Genomic DNA, 22,344 nt, shown 5'->3' with positions numbered 1-22,344 from the left:
TGCTCCTTCTGTTTTACAGCCTGTGATATATCACATATTTGAGGATATGGATGCCAGCATTCGCTGTTTCCAAAATTATGTGTTGGTCTTTACAAAGAGCATGGAGGACCATATTAACCTTTTACAAGAAGTTTGCATGAGACTGTCCCACAAAGGTTTGGCATTGTGTCCGCAAAAATGCAAGTTGTTGAAGACACAGGTAGATTATTTGAGTCACACCATCTCTAAAAAGAGAGTCACTCTGAAGAAATATTTAGGTGATGGAATTAAGAAGGCACCAGCTCCTGAAGATAAAAAAATCGAGATCTTTTAATGGGTTGTGCAAGTATTTTAGGAAATTTGTCAAGAACCTGGCGACTGTTATGGAACCACTTTTAAAGTTTTAGCGAAAAGATTTTGCATTCAAGTGGGGAAAGGAAAAAACAAAACATTTGAATGTATTAAGGATCAGATCATCAATGCACCGACTTTCTGACCATTCACAAACAGTGCACATTCTATTATTACAGTTGATCCGAGTGCTTATGGCTTAGGATCTGTCCTGACTCAACGGTGAGGAAAAAGTTAGTACACTGTTGCGTATGCCTCAAACTCAGTGAGTAACACTGAAGGACAGTATTTAGTCACTAAGCATGTTCTACTTTCATGTGTGTGGGCAGTCAACCCCCTCATACATTTTATTTCAGGAAATGGGTTTTCTTCTCAAACTGACCACAAGCCTCTCATGCACATTCTCTCATCAGGAGGGGGAATGAACAGTACTGCCCACATTGCTAAACTTTGTTCTAAACTCTAATAGTAGAATTTTGATATCAGGCATGTTCCTGGTGTTGTCAACCAACCAGCTGACCGACTGTTGAAGTTGCCAAAGGCTAAAGTGGAATTTTAAAGTTTTAATTATGATGATCTTGAAGTGGGCGAATGTGTGAGCAATGTGTGTGATATTAGTGGTATGGGAGTAGATGAGGAAGTATGGTTCTGCGAGGACAAAAAGGATGAAGAGCTACCCCAAGTAAGGAAATATGTGAATGAAGTATGGCCAGATCTTAAAAGGTTCACTGCACTCAACTTGCCCAAGTAGCCCATTAATTTAGTGCGGAAAGTGAATTGGTTTTTCACAATGGAACAATGGTAGGTGTGTTGCCGCTTGAGATAAGAAAGAAACAATCATCAGTGCGAGTCATCAAGGGTATATGGGAATGTCTAAAGAAAAGTAAAGACGATGTGGACCAAGAAGGAAGTAACAGGATTAGAAGGCTTTATTACTGCCCCATCCACAGCCTGCTGTCAACTGTCTTTCCCCCACTCCCATCTCTCTCAGTGTTACAGAATATGGAACTTAGAACACCGCTATGTAAACAGTGGGTTCACACATTAAGCCAAAACCACAAGGTCCTATCTGAAGAATTTGTTGCAGTGCTATTTCGGGTGGCCAATTATGGATGCAGTAGCAGAATGTTTTGTGAGAAATAGTACCATCTGTATGTATGTCGACAAGTCGTGAAAACAAGTGCAGCTCTCAAATGCAGGCTATTCAGTGGCCTATTATACCTTGGAAGAAAATTGGGTTAGACATCTCTGTTCAATTAAAAAATGTACCTTTCAATTTGCAGTATGCTCTTTTGTTGATAGATTGTCATTCGAAATGGCCAGAGGTGATGTTCACAGAGAAAATTACCACGAACATAGAATTCGAATTACTTACAAACATTTTCAGCCAGGAGGGTCACCTGTAGTGTCTTGTTACTGACAATGGGGTAAAACTTACGGCAGCAAAGATGACAGAATTTCTCACAACACATGAGACCAAACATCTCTGCACTTTCCTTTATGACCCAGTGTAATGGGTTGGAAGAAAGATTTAACGCGTTCCTCAAAGACAGTGTGCACTTAGCTTTAGTTGAGAAAGTTCTCTTTAGTACTGCCATCAGGAAAAGACTGTGAACATACAGCATCACTCAGAATTTGGTCACTCGTAAATCTCATTTCTACCTGTTGAGGGGCAGTGAACCCTCATCACCTATTTGTCCCTGGTGGCTCAAGTCTAGCTATCCTGATTATACTGCTGTTAAGTCCAAAGGGGACCCCACAGAAGTACAGGAAAGAGTTAGACTATACCAGGAAAGATCTAAGTCCCATTATGGTGTTATTGAGTGAGGGATACTAACATAAGGGTTGCAGATGGTGTTAGAATCTGCATTCCAGTATGGTAAAGAAAGGGAAACAGCAGATTTTACAAGTATGTCAACGGGGTGAAGGTCATAACAGCAGCAGCATCACTCAAGATGGTAAATGTCGGAGTCATAAAAATGTCTAAATGGCCCATAACATGACCACCTTTAACTGGGAGTTTGGAAGTGGAAGGTCTAGCAAAGAACATCATGTATTTTTACCCAATTTGAGACAGGGCCGACCCTGTGTAGAAAGTGTCATGAGCCAATCCAAAGACCCCTGCACTGATTTATCTTATATTCATTCTTCAGGGTTAGTTAGTTGGGGTTGCCATTTCTGAGCCAGGTGCTAATTTCTCCACTGCAACCACGAGAGATAAGTCTGATACTTCGGAGGCCGAGTACACGGTGTCTGCACCTGTCGGAACGCGTGAGGTTTGAACCACGTGTGAAGCAGCCACGGCGAAAGATGTGTAATAAGCTTGTGTATACCATAGCCATCTAAATGTGTTCCGTTGCTGCCCTGACCATTCCACCCCCTGCCCTCCCCTTTGTTCCTTTCCCGTTCACCCTCCACTCTCCCCGCTCCACTTGGTGGAGCTTAGAATGTTGAGAATGTTGACGTGGGTTTCCGACCGTTGGTTTCTGTTTAACGGTGCCGACCTCCGTTCGAAGAGGCTAAAGAAACGGATTTGTTCTCACCCACGTTTGCCAGCTTTCCGCTCTTGTATTAAAGTCAGCTCTGATCATCACCAGTGTATTTCTGTATTCCTGGTATTTACACTGGAAATATTTATCTGAATCGTCACGGCAATGAAGCACATCGCATCCGATTGGATGTCAGTCTTCCTCCTCCTCCCTTAGAATAAAATGACCTCTTGCGCAGCCTGCCCGTCTCATCGATCTGTCCGCTCTCCTTCTGCTGAGCCTCCTAACCGGCCCCGCCCCTCCTCTTCCCCCGCCCACTCCTCTCCCCGCCTCCCTCTGACGTCACGCAGTGTAAGTGAATGAGCTCCGACCAGGGCGTTTGCAGTAGCTGGGCTTGGGTGCAGCCTCTCGACAGCCCGTCTCGGCCCCGTGCTCCCTGCCCTCCGCCGCCACCGGGCACGCTCTTCACCCGCTGACACCCCCTCCCCAGGATGGACCTGGACCTCATCCTGGACCAGCTGGAGTCGGGAGAGCAGGAGCTGGTGCAGAAGGCCCTGCTGGAGTACAACAAGGAGGTAGGGGGAGGTGAGGAGAGGTTGGGGCTATGTGGGGGGCAAAGGTGCATTTATAAACGGAGGAGGTGAGAATAAACGGAGGAAGCCTTCATGAGGAGAGGGATGAGGGAACGTGTCATGGTCTGAGAGGAAGGGGGGGGGGAGTGTGTGTGTACAAAGAAGGAGGAAGCCTCTCTGTGACGAAGAAGAGGAAGGCCGGCTGGTGGTGTGTGATGCAGATGAAGAAAGCTAACACGGGGTGTGTGAGGAGGAGGATGGGAAGTAGAATTGAGAGTGAGACTCTGCTTCTTGACGAAGAGGAGTCAGGCAGGCCTGCCCGTTCCCCTGTGTTTCTGCAGGTCTCTAGTGACTGTCACTCACTTTGTTTGCTTTGAGTGGTCACATTGTCTGTCTGTGCTCCTCCTTCCCTCCATGTGTCTGTCACATGCTCCATTATCCACCACTCTTGCGTGTGGGCTTGTCATTTACTAACTCCTGAGGCTGCGCCAGTGTTCATTTACCTTAGTGCCTGCCACTGGCCTTGCTTTGTCTGACATGCACCCTAGTACCATAATAACTTGCACTGTCTCCTGTTGGTCTTTAACTGAGCCGAGTACCCATTTACCCAGCGCCAGGATACCCTTGCTTGTGATGGTGCGCTTTACAAATACGCATAACCTCTCTGCCTGCAGTTTCCCCTGTGTCTCGCCCAGATGTGCTTGCTTTATATGCCAGGCTAGTTTTTAAGTGTGCCTGAATCTGGTACCTGCATTTGAATCAGTATCTATGTCTGGCCTCCGAGTGCTTGCATTTCACAGTGCACGTCTGTGCCCCCTGTTTGCCTGTCCTTTCACACCTGCTTCTGTCCAGCACCCGTTGCACTTTGCCTACTGACTGTCTGTACTCATTGTCACTGATGCTTCTCCCTGTGTACCTGCACGTACCTCACTGCTTCACTTTGCCATCTGTTTCCTTGTCCTGTCCTTCGCTTCTACTTTTCACTGTGCTCCCTTTTCCTTATAGTTTATCCCATTGTATGTCCATTCTATCAGTGTGTCATAATGTTCCCCAGTGCTTTTATTTTTGCCCCCAGTGAACCTGTATTTACATTTTTGTCTATCTCTGCTTTCCAAGAGCTCTCTTTTCCCCACTGTATTTCTCTGCAACCCATTTGTCTGCTCTTCACCTCTGCGTCTTTCTCTGCCCCGTTTTTATGTGTTTTACTCTATTGCCTGACTCCGCTCGTGGTGTGTCTTAAATTGCTGCCCTGCAAAAAGAACTGCTGGCTTGGCAGTTCAAGCTGGACCGTTCCCATGGGGAACAGGGTCAAGACTGATTTGTATATGGCTGGGCCCACACTGGGGTGGTGAGCAAAAAAATTGTGGATTAAACCCAGAACTTCGTGACTGGGGGTAAATGATTGCATTGTTCAGTATTCCATCCATCATCTGTTCTTTGTGGATTTGTCGTCCCAAGTGGGAAGGATAGGCTCAGACGTGGGTCCTGTGCTTGCTATGCCACCATATTCAAGGTAGCCTGGTTGATGAAGGGATGACGGATGCATGCCTTTTTTTACAAATGAAAGCAAGCGGATTTTAAAAGGCAAGCCCACGAACGAATGTAAGTGACTGACGTGGCATGGGTGTGGTTTAAAGCCCAAAGAGAGATTACAGAATGGACGGAGCACTTTGTGCTCGCCCATAAAAAAACTGATGGATTAAACTCAGGTCTGTGACTGGGGATGAATGTTTGATTTGCTCTGCATTCTATCAACTGTTTTTTTTGCGTAAATTTTCTGTCTTATCACGCTCTGCTCCTTGCGTAGTTGCTTTTTCCTCAGGGTCTAGTGCCTGACTTTTCTGTAGTATCAACACTGGGCCAGGAAGTAAACTTGTTTAGCTTACTAGTTCTTTCTGAAATTCACACAGCTGATGCACTGGTCGCAGAAAACTATCCTCTGTCACGATGTTGCTTTTTCCCACCCTTCCCGTTGTCGGTGTTGCTTCTTCCCTCCCATTTTCTGTGTTGCCCCCCCTCCCCCCCACGCACCATCACAAAAAAAGTGCAATGACACAGCTGGTCCTGGCCGCACATATCGTTTCTTTACCTTCCTGTTTGTCAGTGTTGCTGGTTCCCTCCTGTTATCCATGTTGCTTGTTCCCTCCCTCTTATAGTCTGTGCAGTGCCCACCACATACGAAAAACAAACAATATGATGTGGCCAGTGCTGGCTGCAACATCACACTTTTTTCCCCTCATTTTTAGACATGCTGCACTGCTGTAAAACATGGTCAAAGGACTTTGTGAAAGCCAATAGATCTAAAATAGGCAAGACCTATTGCCTTTACCAGTGCTTGTTTAAATTGATTTTCAGAACGCAGGGACCATGTCTCTGAGTTCTGTAATGGCAACCAAAGCTATCTGAGTGTGTTAGGTTCTACGTTGATTTCCAAATTGTATTCAATGCCTTGCAGACAATAAAATATAAATAGGATTTATAACACTAAAATAAGGAGCTTTGGGGTGCAAAGAGGACTTGAAGGATAGACCAGCGAAAAGGTTAACGCTTGCACTCCACTGTAGGCATTCAGGCCCTCATTACAACCCTGGCAGTCGGTGATAAAGCGGCGGTAATAACCAAAGTGGAATTATGACCACAGCGGAAACTGCTCAGACAGACAGCCACTTCAACACACCGACTGCCACAGCGGAATCAACAAGCTCCACGGCGGTAACCGCCAACAGCCAGGTGGAAGACAATGTACCGCCCACTGTATTAAGACAGTCCAATCCGCCACCTTTTCCAGGGCGGTACCAATGACATCAAAAGCCTGGAGGAAACACTGCACAGAAGTCAAAGGACTCACCTGTGGAGACTCAGGGGACAACCAGGACGCCATGGAGCCCGAGCTTCAAATATTTCCGATGCTCCTCTACCTTCTGCTGCATTATGAACATCAACGCAGGCGAAGACGACCACGGTGAGTACAGCCACCTAGCACACAAGGGAGGGGGGAGGAAAAAGAGTGACGCACACACGGAACAAGCAAAACCCCCAATACCATACGCACAACCAGATGCACAAACATTACATATTCACCCCGTGCCCCTCAGGAATAATGCGAGGACAAAATGATTTGAAGAAAGTGAGGGTAATACGATAAAATACTAGGAATAAGTGCATCAAAATACAAACGTTTATACATATTTACAAATGTTGGGACACTGCCCAGTCCTCAATGTCCGTGGGCCACAGGGCCACAACACATAGGCCAGGACCCAACCTCACTCCTGCAACAACACGGAGAGAACACTGCAGGGGCATTAAATCAAAAATACCCATGCACCTCAGGGGGCCAAGAAATGAGGGGGCATGTCAGCCGGAAGATGGTACAACACCACTGGTCCTGGAGGGGACTACATGCCCTGTGCGATGTCATGGGGAGTGCAAGGCCACAGTCTCTCAAATGGGTGGTATGCCCACTGCTTGGTCCTGGGGAGTGCAAGGCCACAGTCTATCAAATGGGTGGTTTGCCCACTGCTTAGTCCTGGGTAGTACAAGGCCACAATCTCTCTAGTGGATGGCTTCTTCAGTGGGAGAAGACACAGGGGACGTGTGCATGGATGTGGGGGTGGTGACTGCCAGTGAGGGGTGTGTACTGATAGGTGTCCTGGTGATGGAGGTAGTTGATGAGTGTAGGAGGCTGGCCTGGCTTGTAGTGGGTACCAAGGGGTACTTACACTCTGTGCCAGGTCCAGTTATCCCTTATTAGTGTAGAAGAGGTGTTTCTAGCAGCTTAGGCTGATAGAAGGTAGCTATAGCAGAGCAGCTTAGGCTGAACTAGGAGACATGCAAAGCTCCTACTATACCACTGGTGTCATATGCACAATATCATAAGAAAACACAATACACAGATATACTAAAAATAAAGGTACTTTATTTTTATGACAATATGCCAAAAGTATCTCAGTGAGTACCCTCAGTATGAGGATGCCAAATATACACAAGATATATGTACACAATACCAAAAATATGCAGTAATAGCAAAAGGAAGTAATGCAAGCAATGTAAAGTTACAGTAGATTGCAATAGGAGCACATAGGTATAGGGGCAACACAAACCATATACTCCAAAAGTGGAATGCGAACCACAAATGGACCCCAAACCTATGTGAGCTTGTAGAGGGTCGCTGGGGCTGTAAGAAAACAGTGAGGGTTAGAAAAATAGCCCACCCCAAGACCCTGAAAAGTAGGTGTAAAGTGCACCTATATTCCCCAGAGAGCACAGAAGTCGTGATAGGGGAATTCTGCAAGGAAGACCAACACCAGCAAAGCAACCAAAGTGGATTTCCGGACGAGAGTACCTGTGGAACAAGGGGACCAAGTCCAAGAGTCGCGACAAAGTCGAGAGTGGGCAGATGCCCAGGAAATGCCAGCTGAGGGTGCAAAGGAGCTGCCACCGGATGGTAGAAGCTGTGGATTCTGCAAGAACGAAGAGGGCTAGAAACTTCCCCTTTGGAGGATGGATGTCCCACGTCGTGTAGAAGCTTGCAGACGCAGAAAGACCGCAAACAAGCCTTGCTAGCTGCAAGGGTCGCGGTTAGGGTTTTTGGATGCTGCTGTGGCCCAGGAGGGACCAGGATGTCGCCACTTGGTTGATGAGACAGAGGGGGGGGGGGGCAGCAAGTCAGGGAGCCCTCACAGAAGCAGGCAGCACCCGCAGAAGTACTGGAACAGGCACTTGGAAGAGGAGTGAACCGGAGCTCACCCGAACACACAAAAGGGAGTCCCACGACGCCGGAGGACAACTCAGGAGGTTGTGCACTGCAGGTTAAAGTGTCGGGGACCCAGGCTTGGCTGTGCACAAAGGAAATCCTGGAAGAGTGCACAGGAGCCGGAGCAGCTGCAAATCACGCAGTACCCAACAATGCAGTCTAGCGTGGGGAGGCAAGGACTTATCTCCACCAAACTTGGACTGAAGAGCCACTGGACTGTGGGAGTCACTTGGACAGAGTTGCTGAGTTCCAGGGACCACGCTCGTCGTGCTGAGAGGGGACCCAGAGGACCGGTGATGCAGTCTTTTGTTGCCTGCGGTTGCAGGGGGAAGATTCCGTCGACCCACGGGAGATTTCTTCAGATCTCCTGGTGCAAGAAGGGGGCAGGCTACCCCCAGAGCATGCACCACCTGGAAACAGTCGAGAAAGCCGGCAGGATGAAGCGATACAAGGTTGCAGTAGTCGTATTTGCTACTTTGTTGCGGTTTTGCAGGCGTCCTGAGCAGTCGATCCTTTGGCAGAAGGTGAAGAGGGAGATGCAGAGGAACTCTGGTGAGCTCTTGCATTCAGTATCTAAAGAATTCCCCAAAGCAGAGACCCTAAATAGCCAGGAAAGGAGGTTTGGCTACCTAGGAAGGAGGATAGGCTAGCAACACAGGTAAGAGCCTATCAGGAGGAGTCTCTGACGTCACCTGCTGGCACTGGCCACTCAGAGCAGCCCAGTGTGCCAGCAGCACCTCTGTTTCCAAGATGGCAGAGGTCTGGAGCACACTGGAGGATCTCTGGGCACCTCCCCTTGGAGGTGCAGGTCAGGGGAGTGGTCACTCCCCTTTCCTTTGACCAGTTTCGCGCCAGAGCAGGGCTGGGGGATCCCTGAACCGGTGTAGACTGGCTTATGCAGAGATGGGCACCATCTGTGCCCATCAAAGCATTTCCAGAGGCTGGGGGAGGCTACTCCTCCCCAGCCCTGACACCTTTTTCCAAAGGGAGAGGGTGTAACACCCTCTCTCTGAGGAAGTCCTTTGTTCTGCCTTCCTGGGCCAGGCCTGGCTGGACCCCAGGAGGGCAGAAACCTGTCTGAGGGGTTGGCAGCAGCAGCAGCTGGAGTGAAACCCCGGGAAAGGCAGTTTGGCAGTACCCGGGTCTGTGCTACAGACTCGGGGGATCATGGAATTGTCTCCCCAATGCCAAAATGGCATTGGGGTGACAATTCCATGATCTTAGACATGTTACATGGCCATGTTCGGAGTTACCATTGTGACGCTATACATATGTCGTGACCTATGTATAGTGCACGCGTGAAATGGTGTCCCCACACTCACAAAGTCTGGGGAATTTGCCCTGAACGATGTGGGGGCACCTTGGCTAGTGCCAGGGTGCCCACACACTAAGTAACTTAGCACCCAACCTTCACCAGGTGAAGGTTAGACATATAGGTGACTTATAAGTTACTTAAGTGCAGTGGTAAATGGCTGTGAAATAACGTGGACGTTATTTCACTCAGGCTGCAGTGGCAGGCCTGTGTAAGAATTGTCAGAGCTCCCTATGGGTGGCAAAAGAAATGCTGCAGCCCATAGGGATCTCCTGTAACCCCAATACCCTGGGTACCTCAGTACCATATACTAGGGAATTTAAGGGTGTTCCAGTATGCCAATGTGAAATTGGTCACTAGCCTGTTAGTGACAATTTAGAAAGCAGAGAGAGCATAACCACTGAGGTTCTGGTTAGCAGAGCCTCAGTGAGACAGTTAGTCATCAGACAGGGAACACATACAGGGCACACGTATGAGCACTGGGGTCCTGGCTGGCAGGGTCCCAGTGACACATACACTAAAACAACATATATACAGTAAAATATGGTGGTAACATGCCAGGCAAGATGGTACTTTCCTACAATGAGGATGTAGTGCATGCAGGTGCGAGTGTAGACGCTACTGGGAGGGAAGCGGATGACAAGGAGGAGGAGGACATGGTGGAGGCAGTGGATGTTGATATGTCTGCATCTGGATGGCGTTTGTGTGAGTGCCTGTGGGATGATGTGTGGTGCTTGTGTTTGCCTGAACCACTCTTGTGTGTTGTCCTGGGTGCATGCTGGTCTGCCTGTGTGCTTGGGATAGGTTGGCGTTGAGGGTAATGGGATTGGGTAGAGGAAGTTGGAGTGGGGAGGCTAGAAACAAGGACAATAGCTGCCATCAGGGAGGAAGCCAGAGCCTGGATTGATCTCTGTTGGGCTGCCATGCCAGAGTTAATGCCCTCCATGAATGCATTTGTTTGTTGCAAATAGGCTGCAAGCCCCTTGATGGCATTCACAATGGTTGACTTCCCAACAGAGATGGACCGCAGGTGGTCAATAGCCTCCTCACTCGGGGCAGCAGCGCTAACTGGGGCAGGACCTGAGGTGCCTGGGTGAGCGGGCATGGGAAACATGCTGAGGGGGGCGGTGCTGGTACGGGGGTGGTGGCTGTACTTATAGTGGGGGTCGGCACAGAGGTGTCCGCCACCACCAGGGAGCTTCCATTGGAGGAAGTATCCCTGTAAGAACGGTCCCCTCCAGTCTCTGCCGTGGTGCTCCCCTCGCCCTCCATCCCACGGGTGCCCTCACCGTCAGTGGTTTCGGCCTCCTGGGCCCTGTGGGATGCAGCTCTCCGGTCGCTGGTGCCTCTGCTCCTCCGCCAGATGATGCTAATGTACATAAGGACAGGGTGACAAAACAAAAAGGAGGGGAGAGCCAAAGGATACAATTGGTCAAGGGCGGCAATAACACCACCGTTGGCGTACATGACACACACACAGAACATGTTGCCCTACGCACTAGGCAGTGCACTACCAGTCACAATGCTGGTCACCAGCCCATGGACAGGGATACCTAACGCCAATTGCAGCATACCTGAGACCCACCGACCCCTGCCCAGTAGTGGATGCCTACTAGCTTGGTTGGAGGAGGTTTACATCAGACCCTTCCCAACATGGGACCTACCCTGCAATGTCCAGCCTGGCCTAGGGGCACCACCAGGCCCACATCCCCCACCCAGATGCCTTCCCACCACGCGCAAGTAGTACATTGGGGCACTGTACTCACCCCCTTGTGGCTGCTGGGATGCCCCCAAGTGCCCATCCAGCTCCGGATAGGCCACCGCCAGTATGCGGGCCATCAGTTGGGTCAGGGTTCGGGTGCCCCTTCCTCGTTGGAAGGCCATCCCCAGTTGGGCCTCCGCGGTCTTCCGTGCCCAGCACCTCAGGTCCTCCCACCGTTTCCGACAGTGGGTGCTCCACCTGCCGTAGACCCCCAGGGTCCGCACGTCCTTGGCGATGGCATGCCATACACCCTTTTTTCAGATGGGCGCTGACCTGCGGAGAAATACACATAGGAAAGGGTATCAGTCGGACCGTCCTGCCTGTTACACTCATGGCCCACCATAGCCCTCACATCCCCTTACTCACAGACATGGCCCACCATACATACAGCACGGTGCCCAGGGCCCTTCCACCAACACCCCATCGCCCCTACACAAGGCCCTCAACACACAGCACTCCGTGAATCGTGCTCACAGTGTACTCACCTGTTGGTCTGGAGGCCCATACAGCATTCGGTGCTGGGGAAGAACCCCATCCACCAGTCTCTCCAACTCCGCAGCGGTGAAGGCAGGGGCCCTTTCCCCAGTGACACAAGCCATGGTCCGCTCCAGACAAGGTCACAGCAGCACTTGCAGTGTAGGTTCTCTCCTGTTGAAGTTCAGGTAGCAAGTAAGTGAATAGATAGAAAATGGCGGCCAGCGTACATCACCATTGGCCACTGTAACCCATAGAACCCAATGACATCAAAGGAGGAGTTGCACTGCGGTTCTCGACCACCTCCTGCAACGATGGACAACATCAGCGGAATTGGCAACAATGGAGGACAGGCACATTATCCTCACCTATAGACTGGACAGGGCCACAGTCACAGAGCAGTGTGCCCAATTGGAGCCTGACCTGATATCTGCTATCCGTCAGCCCAACGAGATCCCCCCCCTCTTGTGCAAGTCCTATCTGTGCTCCATTTCCTGGCAACCGGCTCCTTCCAAGTGACAGTAGGCTTGGCAGCAGGAATGTCTCAGCCAATGTTCTCAATAGTGCTGACCAGAGTGTTGTCTGCTCTGATCAAACACATGTGCAGCTACATCGTTTTCCCCCAGGTGGAGGATTTGGTCACAGTGAAAGCTGATTTCTATGCAATGGGACATATCACCAATATTATTGGGGCTATTGATGGTACACATATTGCATTTGTTCCACCCCCTCCCCCGAGAAATGAACAGGTGTTCAGAAATCTAAAGAGCGTTCGCTCTTTTACTCCATGAATGTGCAGATAGTGTGCCTGGCGGTCCAGTACATCTCCCATGTCAATGCAAAGTATCCTGGGTCTGTGCATGATGCCTTTATCCTGAGGAATAGTAGCATCCCATATGTGATGGCTAAACTCCAGAGACACCGGGTGTGGCTAATAGGTGAGCCCTGGTTCCCACCCAGTGGATGTTGGTGTATGGTGTGGGCCCTAAGGGTTAGTGTGTGGCTAACAGTTGTCCCTCGATATTTGCAGTTTACTCTGGTTACCCCAACCTCTCATGGCTACTGACCCCTGTGAGGAATCCCAGGACAAGGGCAGAGGAACGTTACAATGAGGCACATGGGCGAACAAGAAGAATGATAGAGAGGACTTTTGGGCTCCTAAAGGCCAGATTTTGTTGCCTCCATCTACCAGGTGGATCCCTGTACTACTCACCCAAGAAAGTCTGCCAGATCCTCATGGCATGCTGTATGTTGCACAACCTTGCCTTACTATGCCAGGTGCCTTTTCTGCAGGAGGATGTGGCAGCAGTGGGTCCTGTGGATAGTGAAGATGAGGAGGCAGAGGATGAGGGCAACAAAAGTGCAATAATACTTCCAATGACATACAGGTAAGACACTGTAACTTCACTTTTCATTGACCGTTTTGTGTTTGACATTGTCACTGGCAGGCTGATTTTCCCACTTCTATGGCCACTTACTGTACCCTTTGGCATCTCTATTTGCAGATATTTGTGCCCCAGTATCGCTCCTGGTGTGTTGACTGCAGCCAACTACAGGTCATTCCTATGTATTCATTACTGTACATTGTATTGTATTGCAGTGTTTATACCTTGTTAAACGAATGCATAGTTCACTCATTTGATAGACTCCATACTTGTATTATTTTTTTTAAATGGTGTTTAGTTAAGTGCTAATAAGTATAGGGTGTGTGTGCAATGGGCTGGGTTGATGGTGGAGGAAAGTCCAGGATAGAGTCCAGGCTATGTGGATCACAGGTACATTGTCCATTGGGCCATAGGAAGTGGAGCAATGGCAGTTCAAGGTGGACAGGGTGACAGGGTGGGACACGGGGTGACAATCGGGAGAGTCGTATTTCCTGGCGGGGTCTTGGTAGTAGTCTCTGGCTTCTGCCTAGATTGCAGGGACTGTTTGCGGGGTGGTTCTCCATCTGCAGGGGAAGGGGTGCTGTTGGCCTGTTGGTCCTGTGGCGGGGCCTCCTGTCCACTAGCGGCAGTGGAGGTGGAGGGCTGTTCATCGGTTTGGCTAGTGGTAGGGGCCCAGTGATATGCCACTGCCTCCATCATAGTGTTGGCCATGTCTGCCAGCACCCTGGAATGGAGACCAGGATGGTGTTAATGAACTTCAAGTCCTCCCTGATCCCCAGGTACTGTCCCTCCTGCAGCCGCTGGTTCTCCTGCAACTTGTCCAGTATCTGGCCCATCGTATCCTGGGAATGGTGGTATGCTTCCAGGATCTTGGTGAGTGCCTCCTGGAGAGTCGGTTCCTTGGGCCTGTCCTCCCCCTGTCACACAGCAGTCCTCCCAGCTTCCCTGTTGTCCTGTGCCTCTGCCCCCTGAAATGTGTGCCCACTGCCACTGACCCCAGGTCCCTGATCGTTCTGGGTTTGTGGGGTGCCCTGGGGTCCCTGAAGTGGTGGTGGATACACTGCTAATTGACGTGTCCCGGGGACAGAGGTATGGGCCTGGTGGGTACTGTGGTGGTGTTTCCTGAGGGGGGAGGCTCTGTGGTGGTATGGGAATGTGCCGACTGTCTGGAGATCCCTGATGGACCAGGTTGGTCACCCACATCCAGGCGTCCAGAGCTGCTGTCATCACTGTGGGCCTCTTCTGGGAAGGGGGTGGGGCTGGATGTTGCTGGCACCTCCTCTCTGGTGACGTTGGCTGGGGAACCTGTGTTTCTGCGTCTGACATCTTGTGCATGGGTGTGTTGCCCTCTAAGGTTGTTATTGCCCTGCCAGCTTTGCCTTGTGTGAGTAGTTATTTGGTGGGCTAGCTGTTCCCCTCTAGTGTGCATGCTTTATCAATAGATGTCAATGCAGGTCTGTGATGGGGGTCAATGCAGGTCTGTGATAGGGGTCCATGCATTGGTGTTGCATGCAGGGCTTGGCATTGGGAGGGATGGGTTGTGATTGTGGGGTGTGTAAGAGGTGGTGGAGTGATGGGAGTGTGGGTAAGAGTGGGGGTTTGTAATGGCACGCAGGTGGGGGGGGGGGGTGACCGTAATAGAGATTTGACTTACCAGAGTCCAGTCCTTTTCCTACACCTGCCAGGACTTCAGGATGCATGATTGCCAAGACTTGCTCCTCCCATGTTGTTAGTTGTGGGGGAGGAGGTAAGGGTCCACTGCCAGTCCTCTGTACAGCTATTTGGTGTCTTGCTGCCACGGAACACACCTTCCCCCGTAGGTCGTTCCACCTCTTCGTGATACTATCCCTTGTTCTGGGGTGCTGTCCCATGGCGTTGACCCTGTCCACGATTCTCTGCCATAGCTCCATCTTTCTAGCAATGGATGTCTGCTGCACCTGTGATCTGAATAGCTGTGGCTCTACCCAGATGATTTCCTCCACCATGACCCTCAGCTCCTCCTCGGAGAATCTGGGGTGTCGTGGTGCCATGGGTGTAATGCGAGTGGTGTGGGTGAGGGTGTGTGGGGTGATGTTTTGGGGTGTGTGATGTAAGGTGCATGGATGGTGTATAGGTGATGGTGGTGTGTGGCTGTGGTCTTGTCTGTGGTCTTGCTGTCTCTCTTGTGGCACTTGTTTGTATTCGTAAAGGGTTGTGGGTGTGTGGTTTATAGTGGTGTGGGTGTGATGTGTGTCAGGTGTGTGTAGTTTGAATTGTCCAATGTGGTGTAGTTGGGTGTGTGTGTGTGTGTATTTTGGGTGCAGCGGTATGTAGCGCCAATGGTTTACCACCATTGAATGTCCGCCGCAGTGATTCGTGGGTCATAATATTGTAGTTGTAGTTCTGTTGGCGTATCAGTGTGGGTTTTGCTACCGCCAGTTTATCATCGACCTTTGGGCTGGCGGACTTGTGTGTGTGGCTGTATAGTGACGGATTGCTATGTGTGTCATAATATGGGTAGCGGTGATCAGGGGCGGTATGTTGGCGGAAGTCAGCCTGGCGGTAAGCGGTACTTTACCGCCAATACCATAATGAGGACCTCAGTACTTAAAAATTATTTACTCAAGGTGCTTCTTATAAATCTTCTTTTTATTCCAAACGTCTTACTTGTGAAATTTTTTCAGTTCTAGCCGACTCATGTTCTATCATTTGAGTGTAAACCCACTGACTTCATTAATACCAGGGAAATACATATAAGTGGACAATGAATCCTAGGTTTAAACTCCTATGCACTTGTGCATACTTTAGATACTGCAACCACCACCAAAAGCAAAGGAATTCCTATATTTTTAAAATCAATCACTGTTAATATTTGTACCACTTGTTTAAGTATTTCACTTTTTTGTGCAAAAGCTAGACATTTACATTGGTGTTCTAGATCACAAAGTACCTCTGTCTGTATATTTATAATTGGCATGCAACAATATAGAGACCCCCTAAATGATCATGCAGTACTAATTGTGCAACATGAAATTGTCAGAGTCTGTCTTTCCTACAGTGAAAATAATTCGAGGTGGAATTAAGCCTTTGTTCCTAAAACATTTCCTATTTCCCAGATGAAATCTGACCGACCCACCCCATCATTTTCCACTCAGGAGTTTGGATTGGTATAGTTTAAGCCTTTCCCTGGAGTGTGCGGAGAATGACCCGGCCTCTCCCTATTTAGCATTTATCTTGCATTCTTAAAAGATGGTAAGTCCTAATTCTGATTCCTGACGCTTGTTCATTGATAACCAAGAAACCAATCCCCCGCCTCCTGGAGGTGACACTCTTGGGTGACGAATCAAATTAGGACAGGCACTTCACCAGGAAGAGAAACACCAGAGCTTCAGCCTGTATTATACAGCATCAACTTTAGGGCAATCTTCATTCATCATTCCTCGCCTGCTACCCCACATTCCTCTTTGATCACTCCTCTGTTATCTTCCTTAATTTCTCAATTCTAATCCATCACTCCTCATCCCTCACTTGGTGTTTGTTTCCTACCCATCACTGACCAGCCCTCCTTCTCACAAAATGAATGTTGAGTAAATGTACAAATGATGATGTCCTAATATCTATATCTGCCCATTTTGGACATACCCCTCCTTCATTCTCGACCCCTCCGTACTCGGACCTCACTCCTGTCTGTCACACCTACTCTTCGAGTGGAAGTGTTGATGTGATTCGTTACCTCCATCACAGACAAGAATGCTAGGTGGGAAATTACTTCTATAAACGGGGAAGCAAAAGTCAAGATTTGCATTGTTTTTTTGGTTTTCAGTGATTTCAACACATGCATTCAGAGAGAAGGTGCAATCGTAAATACTGTACAGCTGTAATCCTATAAGCATTTAGCACAAACAAGAAGGATCTGGGCATTCGATACATGCATGCCTAGAGTCCTTTGAACTATATCAACTTTAGGTCTTACTCCCAAATGAATGAACATATGCATACTTTTCTTAGGTGTATTGCATTACACATATGCAGCATTATTTTAATGTTTAGAACATACTTTTACTATACGCACATGGATTGTTTATTTTGGGTATAAATACACATACACAGTGTTATCATAAATACCAAATGCAATGCATCTTATAAAGGAAAATACTACTAAATGCAGTCTATTAAAACTAATGAATGATATACAAATTATTTGTACAGACGCGGCTTTCCACCAGAAGCAGCAGTTACTTATGCAAAGTAGACTAATGTATTTAAACCCCTCATAAATATCTTAATCGTAGTAAAAAAAATAATAATAATTGTGCAACCTTGTGATCGATTCAAACAGTAATTATTATACAATTGCTAGGTAGTTTATTTTAATTTTCCATACCACTGTTAAAATCTGAGCTGGAGTGAACATCTGTAAGAGTTCTAAGAACTTAACTTCGTAAGCCATCCAAATGACTAGTAATACCCTAATTTTGGAAAACCAAAACAGTCCATTTCATCCTCTTTTTAAAGCATTTACTGAAACCATTTGTATCTAACAAATAACCAAAATTATCTTAATCAATGTGGTGTGTATATAAATCATTTCGAGCATTGAACGCTTGTTTATTCTGGGCACACCTCCTAGCGTTAGACTTTACTTATATCTAAGTGGGGATGGGTGGGAATGAGAGATGAGACCTAAGGGATGGGGAGCGAGTGATGAGGGCTGAAGGATGCAGAATAATGGATATAGGGTGATGGATAGCTGGAAAAAAGGTGATGAATGAGGACCAAGGAACGAGGGTGCTATATAAGGGGTGATGGATGAGGGTTGATACAAGGATGAAGGATGAGGAATGGTGGATGAAGAAAGACTAAGGAGTAAAGAAGAATGATATATGAATTATCAGAGATGATGATGATGCCTGAGAGACGATGAAAGAGAGATGAGGATGACATAAAATGGATGCTGTAGTAAAGAGGATCTTTGATCCTCATCAAGGTTGAATTAGACCTGTGGTGTAGAATTGTATAACATATCATCTTGTCCTTATAACGTCTTGTCCATATAATGGACATATCGAAATCCACCTGTCCTGTGTTTAAAAAAAAAAAAAGAAAAAAAAAAAGTAAAAAATCCCTTGCCCAATTTGCCATCACCCATTAAGGAAGTGCCACTATGATTATGTGATTTTGCAGCTACTGCACTTTCTAAATGTTTATGGATTTGTTGCATTTGCCAAATAATCCATCATATGGTGCGTAGTCTTTAACCAAAAAAAGCCTGTAGCTCAAATGGACGAAACGTTACTAAAGTCAACGACGTGTGTTGCTGCACAATGGAAGCCTCTTTGCAAGGTTGACTGGTCACTTTTCCATTGTTAATTGTGGTATTTGTGTTAACCTGGTATTACTGAGATTAACCTTTTCCCAGACAGTGTTAATTTGTGTGAAAATGATTAAGCAATTATCTAATACTATCGTAAAACATGCCATATTATGCCGCATAATTTGCCTTTCTTGCCACATTTAGTCATTCCTGTCATGTAATTAGATTTGTTCCCTACAATCGTACTGTAGCTGCACATTAGAAATAACAATCTTCAGTACTTCTTGAGTTGTTCTGTCAATTTTACCCTCCTGGAGTTTTCGCCTTTTAGACTGCCTGATGTTAAACCATCATCTTTGGGCTTGTTTTCCCTGTCTTTTTTGCTTTCTGACCTGTTTTTATGATACGCTGGACTTCATTTTTGCTGGTTCCTCGTCTCTGCGCGCTTTACCACTGCTGATCAGTGCTAAAGTGCAAGTGCTCCCTTATAAATTATTATTGGTTATCCATGATTGGCGTATTTGATTTACTAGTAAGTCCCTAGTACAGTGTGCCATGTGTGCCCAGGGCCTGTAAAGCAAATGCTACTAGTGGGCCTGCAGCACTGGTTGTGCCACCCAAACAATTAGCCTTCTAAAGGTGTCTCAGACCTGCCAATGCAGTGTCTGTGCTCGCAGTCTTAAACTGCCATGTCGACCTGGCGAGTGCACCCACTTGCCAGGCCTAACCCTTCCCTTTTATTCCGTATAAGTCACCCCTGAGGTAGGCCCAGGCAGCCCCATGGGCAGGGTGCAGTGTATTTAGAAAGGAGGACATGTAGTGGTGTGTTTTCACATGTCCTGATAGTGAAATAACGTGTATTTTTTTTTTTTTTACTTTTGAAAGGCTGTCTCTTCTATAGATTAGCAATGGGTCTGCCTTGAAACACCTTTCAAGTATAGATTTCTATAGGAAGATGATAGGAAGCTGGAGTTTGGGATCTCTGAAGTCACAATTTAAAAAATACATCTTTTAGCGAATATGGTTTTTACATTGCAGGTTTGAAAATGCCACTTTTAGAAAATGGGCATTTTCTTGCTTAACCATTCTGTGTCGGCCTGTGGAATACATGTCTGGGTAGCTGACAGCTGGGGCCTCCTGCATATACTCTAGACAGTCACACAAAATGAGCTTAGGTGTCCCTTGCATATCCTGATGAGTCTTCCTGGGCTAGAGTAGTGGGAGGAGCTGACACTTGCACCTGAATAGGGCTGAACCTGTCCTGCACAAAGAATTTTCCCCCTCCGGGAGAGCGTCTGGGAAACAGCAGGAAAAAACTGGACAGTGTGAAGAGGAAGGACTGCCTTTGAAGTGTGCCTACTTCAAAGGCCAGACCTAGTATAAGTAGTGGGGCCCTGACCCCATAACTTTAGAACTCTTTTGGACTAAGGAACCTGTCAAGAAGAAGAGCTGGAGAAGCTGTCAGGAGGGACTTCCACTTTGCTGCGTGCTTTGCTGTGTTGGCCTGCTGCTCGCTGCTTCTGTCTTGGGTAGTGAAAGGACTGGACTGAACTTTCTGCAACTTATTTCCTGAGTTTCTCCAAGGGCTTGAAGTAGAGCATGCCTTCTCTTGGAAATCTCAGGAATATCAAAGATTTCAAGGTTATCTGCCAACAGCACTGGGAACTGTGTGTTTTGCGCTGCAACAGAAGAAAAACGACAACACTGCCAACTACGCCACTGTGTGCACCGTGACCAGATGGCAACGCATGAAGCATTGCCCCAAATCACAATGCAAACCTGCTCTCACCCCCACCTGATGCCGTCACCGAGTCTCTGCTTGCACCGTGACCTGTGGGCACTGCACTTCGCATTGCTTCACACCGCAGCCATGGTCTCACCAATTACAACTCTCCACTATGACGATGTGGCCTGTGAACACTCCTCATGAGGTACACAAAGCATCGCCCCGTCCCACACCACAGCCCTGGTCCACGACATTGACTACAGCCTCGCCAATTGATGGTGCTGCACAGTCTGCACAAAACTACACTTTCTGATGGATACAACTACCTGTGGACTCCTCACCTTATGAATTCTCTCAGTGTGCCAGCATTCAACGGAAATTTTCTTCCTAGCACTTCATGTCGTGAGGACGTCACAGTTGCACGGCTCCGCGTGCGACTCAGTCTGAGGTCATCGTGGCAATAATAAGAGGTCCTCGCTGACGTGCTGACGTCAGTTCCCCTTTTTCCGTGCCTTCGCCGCTATCGGTTTTTCCTGGCTCTTGAAAGGTTACTGTTTCGAAGGTATTCTTGTTGGACTAGTTACAATGTCTCCACTGATGAAATAAGGTTTTAAGCCTTGTCATGAGTGCGGGGGTCGCATGTCGGTCACAGATCCTCATGAGGACTGCTTGTGATGCCTAAGCTTGGACCACAACGTTGAGGGGTGCGTGTCCTGCCAATGAATGAACCTGAAGGCCTTGAAAGAGAGAGAGGCTAAGCTCTTCTTGGCAAAAGGTAAGAAGGGTCATCGAAGATCTATGGCGAGGGACTCTTCCTCACATAAGTCCTCAATCTCAGAAGAAGCGGCGCCGGCACGATTCTCGGTGCCGTTCTTCCAGATATCGGTATCGGTCCCCTCCGAAACGGCACCGTGCGGCGTGGAAGGTCAGTCCAACAATCACTCCTGAGCCTCAGAGTCCACAGGCTTCTCCAGCGCCGTCATTGATTGAGGTCGTTGAGTCCTCCGATTCACTTTTCACCTGTATTAACTCAGGAGCCTGTGGCACAAGCTTTGGATTCGACCCAAGCGCTTCAAGATGAGCAGAGGTTTCCTGCCTTCCTGACTCCAGGAGCGGATCCAGCGGCATTCCTTAATGCTATGTTTAGCATTTTAAACAGGGCTATGGCCCCTGCTGGGGCACTGGCTGGTCCCATGTGTCAATTAGCTTTCTCTCTGGGTTCACCTGCGCCGTACAAACAGGCCCCGTTTGTACCCTTCTATTCAGCTGAAGGTGCTGGTTCGGCGCCTATGACGTCGTCGCCCAAGATGATGTTGCCTACTGCGCCGATGGAGTCGATGCCGGCACCGGATGGATCCTGAATGGGACGCAGTATATCTCCACCATCTCCTCCGCCAGAACGTCCATCTGCCCTAAAACCGGCGTCGTTGACGTCTGCTAATTCTCTGTCTGTGCCGCGATTGGAGGCCAGACTGAGGTCAAGGAGGAGGGGCTTGAAGCTTTTGGGGGAGCAGGAATATCAGCAACAGCTGTTTCAGGAAGGGGAAATTCCTGAACCTATGGGGGAATTTCAGGATCTGGACTCTGCAAGTGGACTAGATACATCCCCTGAGTGGGATCTTTAATCCCCGGAAGAATTTACAGAGGAGGCAGCTTCTTATCACAGTGTTATAAGGAAGTCTGCTGAATTTGTGGAACTTCCGTTACCAGCATCAAAGGTGAAAACGAACATCTTGAATGAGGTGTTGCATCCTTCCTCTTCGTCTGCGGAGCCCCTACTCCCTTTTACTGATGCCCTTACTGAGCCCATTTTAGACATTTGGAGGAAACCTGTCACAACTCCAGCGGTTTCCAGGACTGTGGCTAGGGGGTACAGAGTTGCTCCTGGGGATCCTCAATTTTTGTCTCTGCATCCAACACCTGAGAGCGTGATGGTGAAAGCATCTTGTTCAGCCCGATCTGCACGTGGTTCGTTTCCTGCTACCCCATCGGATAGAGAGTCTGAGGATGGAGCAAGAAGCCAAGAAAGGTTTCTTCTCATGCAGTATGGCCTTGAAGTTGGTCAATGCTACCTGTGTGTTGGGGAGGTATATTCATACCCTGAGGCACACGGCAAGAGCTGTGGTACTGAGCTTGCCTCAGGATGTGCAGGGGCAGTTTGATGAGATCCTTTGGACACTCAAGCGGCGGCCAAGCAGGTTATCCAGTCGGGTTTGGATACAGCGGATTCAGGTGCCAGGGCAAT

General features: G+C 48.3%; 1 protein-coding gene across 3 annotated transcripts in view; it reads left to right on the top strand.

Moving 5' to 3' along the window:
* Window positions 1-3,167: 3,167 nt before the first annotated feature.
* LOC138246390 (synembryn-A) overlaps window positions 3,168-22,344 on the top strand; it is a 294,113-nt gene continuing 274,936 nt past the window's right edge. For 2 of the 3 annotated variants that reach the window (XM_069200965.1, XM_069200963.1), the window contains exon 1: window positions 3,168-3,394. In XM_069200965.1, coding sequence (XP_069057066.1) covers window positions 3,311-3,394 — 84 coding nt within the window. In that variant the 5' untranslated portion in view covers window positions 3,168-3,310. Of the gene's footprint in view, window positions 3,405-22,344 lie in introns of all 3 variants that reach the window. The other variant, XM_069200966.1, reaches the window with a different exon arrangement.

Source organism: Pleurodeles waltl, chromosome 7 (genome assembly GCF_031143425.1).
Source record: "Pleurodeles waltl isolate 20211129_DDA chromosome 7, aPleWal1.hap1.20221129, whole genome shotgun sequence".
NCBI classification, from domain to species: Eukaryota; Metazoa; Chordata; class Amphibia; order Caudata; family Salamandridae; genus Pleurodeles; species Pleurodeles waltl.
This window is presented reverse-complemented; position numbering and strand designations above follow the sequence as displayed.